Source organism: Microtus oregoni, unplaced genomic scaffold (genome assembly GCF_018167655.1).
Source record: "Microtus oregoni isolate MIOR12 unplaced genomic scaffold, Mior012 000024F_ref0000369, whole genome shotgun sequence".
Lineage (NCBI taxonomy): Eukaryota > Metazoa > Chordata > Mammalia > Rodentia > Cricetidae > Microtus > Microtus oregoni.
Window position 1 is genome coordinate 19,270,697 of NW_024543083.1, and position 8,250 is coordinate 19,278,946.

Here is an 8,250-nt window from a genome sequence, read left to right on the forward strand (position 1 = left end):
GCTCAGTGCAGAGCAAGCATGGAACGGGTGTCCCTTGGGCATGTCACAGCGAGTATTTGCAGGCCTTAGGTTTTCATGGTGACTCTGGTTCTACAGTTCAGGCAGCAAATCTAACTCCCCCACCCCCACCCATTTGATTTGGTTCGGGGGTGAAGCACGGTCTGTCAACGGTGATGTCCATGTTGGGAGAGCAAATGGAGTGCACTCAAATCCAGGACTGCAGGTCACACACGGGCAGAGGACATCCACAAAGGAGAGAAGTCGCAGAGGAGGCCTCCGTGAGCTTTTGCTCTCTTGCAACTGACGGTCCAATTGGCCTTCCCTCTGGTCAAACCACCTTTCCATCCTGGCTTTGTTGCCCGTCTTCGCTGTGTGGTTTCCATCCAGGAGCCTTGTCCCATCCCTAAGGAAGGGAAAATTACTTGTTCATATGCGATAGGGCTGGGCTTATTTAAGAGGATGCTGGGGCTGTGTTGTGACCACCAGGGCCCCTGTCAGGATATGATGTCCACTCCGAGACTATTAGAAAAGATACCTAGGGAGGGTTAAGTGGGGCAGTGCGCTCCATCCCTAAGAGGTGATCAAGATCTATCCTATCTGAACTGTCTCAGAGCTGCCTGCTGCAGAACACGGATAGAGAAACAAGTGCACAGCAGCCTGGTCCACAGATGGGCATCACTAATGGACTGCAATGGGGGTATTTTTTAAAAAATGAGAATGGGATTTGTATATATACCTCAGTATTCAGTATTTAGGACTTAGTTCCTTTAGACACCTCTCCTGATGACTAAGTGTTTGTTCTCATGTCTGGGCACCGCCAGTCAGCACTTTGGCATGTGATAGGTTAGGACTAGAGACAGAAAGACAGGAAGCAGGTGGCGGTGAAACTTTGGTGGGGAGAGGTGGATGGGGAGCCGCTTGTTATATGTTCTTATACCTGGTGCTGCGCACAGTGCCTACTAAGAATGCATTAACTCAGATAGGCACCAAAGCGCTTGAGCTCAGTCTCCCGTTAGTAATACAGAAGAGGACAGTTTAGCTGGCTATGCTCCCCACCTTTCTATGTGTGCTAAGAGTTCTCTACAGAAGAGGACAGTTTAGCTGGCTATGCTCCCCACCTTTTCATGTGTGTTAGGAGTTCTCTAGAGAGGCAGAACCACCCCTAAGTTTATATATTTTTTACATGTGCATATGCTCATACATGCACACACTCATGCTTCATGCACACAGGCACTTACACAGGCACATGTGCACTTGTACACACATACCACTCCTACATATACACACATATACATAACACATTCTCACACACTGTTCTTATATACATAGACACATACACTTATAAACACCACAGTACATACACTACACACACATACACACACATACACACACATACACACTCACACATACACACACATACACACATATACATAACACATTCTCACACACTGTTCTTATATACATAGACACATACACTTATAAACACCACAGTACACACACTACATACACATACACACACATACACACACATACACACTCACACATACACACACATACACACATATACATAACACATTCTCACACACTGTACTTATATACATAGACACATACACTTATAAACACCACAGTACACACACTACACACATACACACACACACACATACACCTATGCATGGTCACACACAATGTATGGATACATGGACATGAACTGAGAAACGAGGAGAGAAGACTCAGCGTGCCCATGATCTCTCTGGCATCTCTCAGGCAATTTTCAGGAAGAGAGATGATAGAGTTTGATTTTAAACCCAAGGGAAGATCTGTCTTTACCGAATTCTCGTGTGTTCTGGGAGAGCTGTCAGTTTAGGTAGACTTTGAACCCAAGACTCAGCACATCTTCCTTTTAGATGGAGAGTGGCTTGTTGTCACTGACGCCACTGAGCCCATGGCTCATGCTATAGAAATCTACAGCTTTCCTACTTCAAAGGCAGAGCTGTTCCCAGGATCTGAAGCATCTGGGTGGAAAGCAGACAGGACAAGAGGTGGACGCCAGGGCACATAGGTGCTGGCTTTAAGGTAACAGGCAACAGTAGGTGCTATGATCTGATAGACACTGTGTCAATCACTTGTGACAATCAACTCAAGTTCCACCCACCAGAGAGCCAGCTTCTCCCGCTAGGTTCTGCCTCCTAAAGGTTCCCTGACTCCCCAACACAGTGTTATGAGCTGGGGACCCAGTTTTCAAACACAAGCCTGTGGAAGACATTATGGCTATCTATCAGGCCTACCCAATATTTCAAATAAACACAGAACTAAAAAGGAATTTGAATGAAAATCTTGATTTGACATATATCAGACTTGAAAATAAATATCTCAATATAATACTCAACCATGAAACCATTTATTGCATGAATTGGTTGTCACTAGGATACCAGATGTGCAGTGGCTATCACTATCTGAGCACTGCACTATCTTAATACAAGGTCCACATATACAGAACTAGGGTGCTGTGTGGAAACATGTCTCTTAGTGACCTTCACGAAAGGCTGAGCAGCCTTAGGCTTTCTCTGCTAGAAAGAGGAAAGAGTTGGTGTTTGAGAGAAAGAGGGAGAGAGAGAGAGAAGAGAGAAGACCACCCAGATGGATAGACCTGTGGAAATGGAGGGACATCATAGAAGGATGGACAGATGAATGGGTCAGGTAGATGACTGAGAGATGACAGACGAATATGTTATCTATACAACAGACAGGTAGGTAGATAGATAAGGGATGGAGCAATCAGATAGATGATGGATGGATGGGTGATAAACAGACAGGTTAGATAGATCACAGGTAGATAGGTAGACACACAGGCAGGTGAACATATTTGTCCATGGAGTGGAAGCTGACCCATGCAGTTATGGAGGAAAGGAATCCCACCTAGGACCCTCTGCGAGCTGGGGATTCTGGGCCACCAGTGGAAGGGCTCAGGATCACTGTGGATGGACGTGGGCTCACTCTGCAAGCCTGTGAGTTAGGGGCATGAACAGTATACAGGCATCTCAGCTGCAGGAAGAAGAAACCCTCTTTCCTGGCTTTGTGTCTTACCCTCCTGTACTGGTTGGTTTTGTGTGTCAACTGGACCCAAGCTAGAGTCATCAGAGCAGAAGGAGCCTCAGCTGAGGAGATGCAGTTGTAAGGCATTTTCTCAATTAGTGACCAATGGGGGAGGGCCCAGCCCATGGTGGGCGGTGCCATCCCTTGGCTGCCAGTCCTGGGTTCTATAAGAAGGTGGGCTGATCAAGCCATAGGAAGCAAGCCAGTAAGTAGCACCTCTCCATGGCTTCTGCATCAGCTCCTGCCTCCAGGTTCCTGCCTTGTTTGAGTTCCTCCTGGCCTGACTTCCTTCAAAGCAATGTTGAAGTGTAAGTCAAAGAAACTCTTTCCTCCCCAGCTTGCTTTTTGGTCATGGTGTTTCATCTCAGCATTAGAAACCCTAACCAAGACAAATTGGTACCAATGTAGGGGGTATTGCTGTGACAGACCTGTGTTTGAAGGAATTGGGAAGGTTGGACTCCAAGAACCATTTGGTGTTAAGAGTTCTGCAGGTATCTGGAAGATAAGGAGGTTGAGAGCAGTGCAGAGGATGGAGGCCTGCCTTGCAGAGTTTCAGAGGGAAGTTTAAAGACTCTATTGGGGCCATTTGTTAATTTGAATTAAGGTCCTGAGGGTCAGGTTAGCTGGGGCTGAAGAATCAGCTGTGATTAACAAGATATCAGAACTACTGAAACAGAATTTCACTTTGCTGGGATAATGGATGCTGGTCAGCTGGAGCTAAGAAATTAGCGGTGATTAAGAAGAGACCAACATCACTGAGGTGAAGTCTTCTGGGACGTGTTTCCCGAGAGCATAGGGGAACTGTGTTCCTGAGGCAGCCAAGGCTGTACCTCGTGCTGGCAGCCGGACTTGGTAAGTGTAAGCATCCCCACGTGGTACTGGTTTTGAAGTCAATGAAAGGATCATGGAGAGCAGCTGGGACTTAGCACTGTGAGAGGTCAGGAGAGGCCGTTAATGAACATGCGGCCTCCGTGGTAGTTGAAGGCCCAGGACTGAAGGGATCACGTAAAGAAGTTGAACCTTGGCACCATGAGGAATCTAAAGAGGTTATTGGTGAAAGTGCAGCCCAGTTGCAGCAGAGACCCAGCGTTTTGGAGAAGCCAGTACCACGGGATGGCCACCAAGAACAGCACAGTGGAGTGGCCTCATCCGGAGCCTGGAGGACAAGCTGTGTGTGCTGCAGATGGCGGAGCTGGAGAAGGGACCCAAGTCCTTTGCAGGAGTCCAGAAGATGGTGAGTAAATCTCAGATAAATGAACATTGAGTTATTGACACTGTTGGAGTTGGTTTTGCTCGGTTCAGATAGTGACTGTGCCCTGGTTCTTCTCTCTTGAAGAGAAGAATTAATTTAACTTTGATTTTTAAAGGAGCCCACAGCTGAAAGACTTGAACTTTTAAAACAGATTAGATATTTTAAGGAGATTGCAGTTTTAATGTGCTTGAATTTGAAAAGACTGTGGGACTTTTAAAATTATTTATGACTTTAAGATGGGTGGTGACAGCACATGCCTTTAATCCCAGCACTTGGGAGGCAGAGGCAGGCGGATCTCTATAAGCTCGAGGTCAGCCTGGTCCACAAGAGTTAGTTCCAGGACAGGCTCCAAAGCTACAGAGAAACTCTGTCTTAAAAATTCAAAAAAAAAATTATGACTTTAATGTGAAATCTTGGGTATGAATAAGAAAGGAAGAATTGTGGCTTAGCAGTGATGTGTTTGTGTGTCCAGTTGACAACGGGTCAGTTGTACTGGCTGGTTTTGTGTGCTAACTTGCCACAAGCTAGAGCCACCAGGGAGGAAGGAGCCCCAATTGAGGCAATGCCTCCATGAAGTCCAGCCATAAGGAAATTTCTCAGTTAGTGATCAATAGCAGAGGGCCCAGCCCATTGTGGGTGGTGCCATCCCTGGGCTGCTGGACCTGGGTTCTATAAGAAAGCAGGCTGAGCAAGCCAGGGAAAAGCCAGTATGTAGCTCTGCTCCATGGTCTCTGCATCAGTGCCTGCTTCCAGGATCCTGCCCTGTTTGAGGTCCTCTCCTGACTTCCTTCAGCCATGAGCAGCAGAGCTGGAATGTAAACCAAATAAATCCCTTCCTCTCCAACTTGCCTTGATCATGGTGTGTCATCAAAGCGATAGACACCCTAACTGAGACACCGCCAGTGGTGTCCACCCGCTCTGATGAAGACTCTTCCCCTCTGCCCACTGACTCACCAACCCATCTCCTCTGGACACTTCTCATAGGTCCACTCAGAAGGGGCGCCTTATGAGGCCTCTTCTTAATCCAGTGGCATAAACACCTGCACCCAGCGGTCAGGTTTTACAGGAATTCACTCTCCCTGGGTGTGAACTTTACCTGTTATTCCTGTGAACATGGTCATGGGGAGGTGAGCGGGGAGTCACAGGTGCTGTTTTTGTGATACGTGTTATAAACTAGGTCAGCAGTGTCCTTAAATGGTCATTTCAGAGGGGTGAGCTTTGGAAGCCCCCAAATCTTCCCCGAGGGCTGCTGTCACTAAATCTATTTCGACTCAACCCCTCCTGGAAGGTAGCATGCGTTCGTTGCCTTTTGCATTGGGAGGCGTTATCGTGCTGCCTGAGAACTGACCACACGCACTAAACTGAGGTTGTGACCCTTGGAGCTGGGGAGTCAGCTGTCAGTAAAGCTAAGCAAGAATAAGGACCAGGCTTCATGCTCCAAAATGCACATTAAAAACTCAGATGTGTCCCTTCCCATGCCCGCGGGACAATATGGCACCGCAGAAAGACAAGAAGCCTAAGAAGTCAACCTGGAGGCTCCATTTGGACCTCACTCATCCGGTAGAAGATGGAATTTTTGATTCTGGGAACTTCGAACAGTTTCTCCAGGAGAAGGTTAAAGTCAATGGGAAAACTGGAAATCTTGGAAATAATGTTCACATTGAACGCTTGAAGAATAAAATCACAGTTGTTTCTGAGAAACAGTTCTCTCAAAGGTATTTGAAATATCTTACCAAGAAATACATTAAGAAGAAGAATCTCCGTGGTTGGCTTTGTGTGGTTGCATCTGACAAGGAGACCTAGGAACTCCGCTGATTTCAGATTAGTCAGGATGACGATGGCTCGGAGTCTGAAGACTAGTTGGCCTTTGTATGCTTTAAAGAAAGACTAAAATTGGACTTTTTGGCAAATGAAACCATTGTACTCTTAAAAACAAAAACAAACAAACAAAAGTCAGATTTGTTGGCACAGGCTTAAAATTCTAGTGCTGAGGAAGCAGAGACTAGCAGGTCCCGTAAGCTCACTGACCAGCCAATCTCATGAGTCAGGTCCTCCATGAGAGGCTGTCTCAAAAAACAAGGTAAATAGCTCCTGAGGGATGGTGTTTGAAGCTGACCTCTGACCTACACACACCTGTGCACACATGCACATACACCTGCATACACGTGTACCAACATGCGCACACAAATGTACACACACCAGTACATTCGTCCGCCAAAGAATGTACCATACCTGTACACAAAGATCCAAACAATAAATTCCTTTCTAAAGTCAAATGCATCCTAAACATGGATGGCTTCATTCATTCTGGATTTTAAAATAGATTACTGTGTCCTCTGTAATAGTGCCCTTCTGTCCAGGGTTAAAGATTGGAATTCTGGACTAGACACATGCTGCCTTCTCAGCTCAGAGAGTCTCCAAAAGTTTTTGATGCAGACTTTTCCTGGCATTAGCCTTTGGATCCTTCTGCCTCAGACTACAGGGTACTATCACTGCAGGTGTGTGCCCGTGCAGTGCCTCAGACTCCAGGTGCAGGGACCACAGGTGTGTGCCAGTGCAGTGCCTCAGACTCCAGGTGCAGGGACCACAGGTGTGTACCACTGCAGTGCCTCAGACTCCAGGTGCAGGGACCACAGGTGTGTGCCCGTGCAGTGCCTCAGACTCCAGGTGCAGGGACCACAGGTGTGTACCACTGCAGTGCCTCAGACTCCAGGTGCAGGGACCACAGGTGTGTGCCCGTGCAGTGCCTCAGACTCCAGGTGCAGGGACTACAGGTGTGTGCCAGTGCAGTGCCTCAGACTCCAGGTGCAGGGACCACAGGTGTGTGCCCGTGCAGTGCCTCAGACTCCAGGTGCAGGGACCACAGGTGTGTACCACTGCAGTGCCTCAGACTCCAGGTGCAGGGACCACAGGTGTGTGCCCGTGCAGTGCCTCAGACTCCAGGTGCAGGGACTACAGGTGTGTGCCAGTGCAGTGCCTCAGACTCCAGGTGCAGGGACCACAGGTGTGTGCCAGTGCAGTGCCTCAGACTCCAGGTTCAGGGACCACAGGTGTGTGCCAGTGCAGTGCCTTGCACTCAGCTTGAATAGATGGTAAAGGTTTAAATGATGATTCCTAAGACCCTCTGGTGCAAGGAAAGGATGACAGAGAAGTCTTGTTCTGTTGGGAGGTTGTGTTACCATTGCAGCGATCCCACCAGTTCTCATGTTTGTGTGGAATAAGGGTGCCCAGTCCCATGATCTGTGCGTCTGTAGCTGTGAAGGACCAGCATGGAGTCCTTTGGCATATACCCTGGGTTCCTTCAGGTTTTGAGGAGACCAGTTATACCTGGCTACACGGGAACTCCTCTAACATACCTCTGTCACAGGGCCTTCTAGGAACATGTAAGACAGTCCTGAATGCTGCCAGCTTTTTACGAACCAAATGAAGAAATGGGTTCACTTTCTCCTAGGCTTCTGAAACATGTCCCGCCATCCTCTGAGTGTCATACAAGATCACACCTGCTGTCCTGTGGTGAGAATGGGCCAGTCTACCTTCAGTACAAATAAACACAATGGCCGCGGGGAGCTTGGATTTCCTCTTCCTCCTCCATGGTTCCTGTTGGCAGCCTCTCATGGGAATCTGGCTGCCTGTGAGTAAACCTTTGTGCTTCTCGCCAACAAGGACGAACAGAGGAGAGGTGGTTAAGATCGGCAGTCGGGTTCTCACTGGTGAATGGGGGGTAGATCTCTAGTAGATGGCCGTCCACGGCCGCTGCCTTTTTATTTGTGAACTCCATAATCTCTCCAAGTAAGCTTTGCCATCCCCAGGTATAAACAAACCTGCTAATCGCCCTGTGACTGTGATGGGGAATGGTGACCCAGGGGGACAACGAGCCTTGATTTTCAAACTAGGCTGCTTCGTGA

At 47.9% G+C, this 8,250-nt stretch overlaps 1 protein-coding gene across 1 annotated transcript; it reads left to right on the top strand.

Moving 5' to 3' along the window:
- Positions 1 to 5,836: 5,836 nt before the first annotated feature.
- Positions 5,837 to 6,148, top strand: LOC121462429 (60S ribosomal protein L22-like 1). The gene has a single exon (XM_041674005.1). It carries the CDS (start codon positions 5,837 to 5,839, stop codon positions 6,146 to 6,148), a length of 312 nt encoding a protein of 103 aa, XP_041529939.1.
- The last annotated feature ends 2,102 nt before the right edge of the window (positions 6,149 to 8,250 follow it).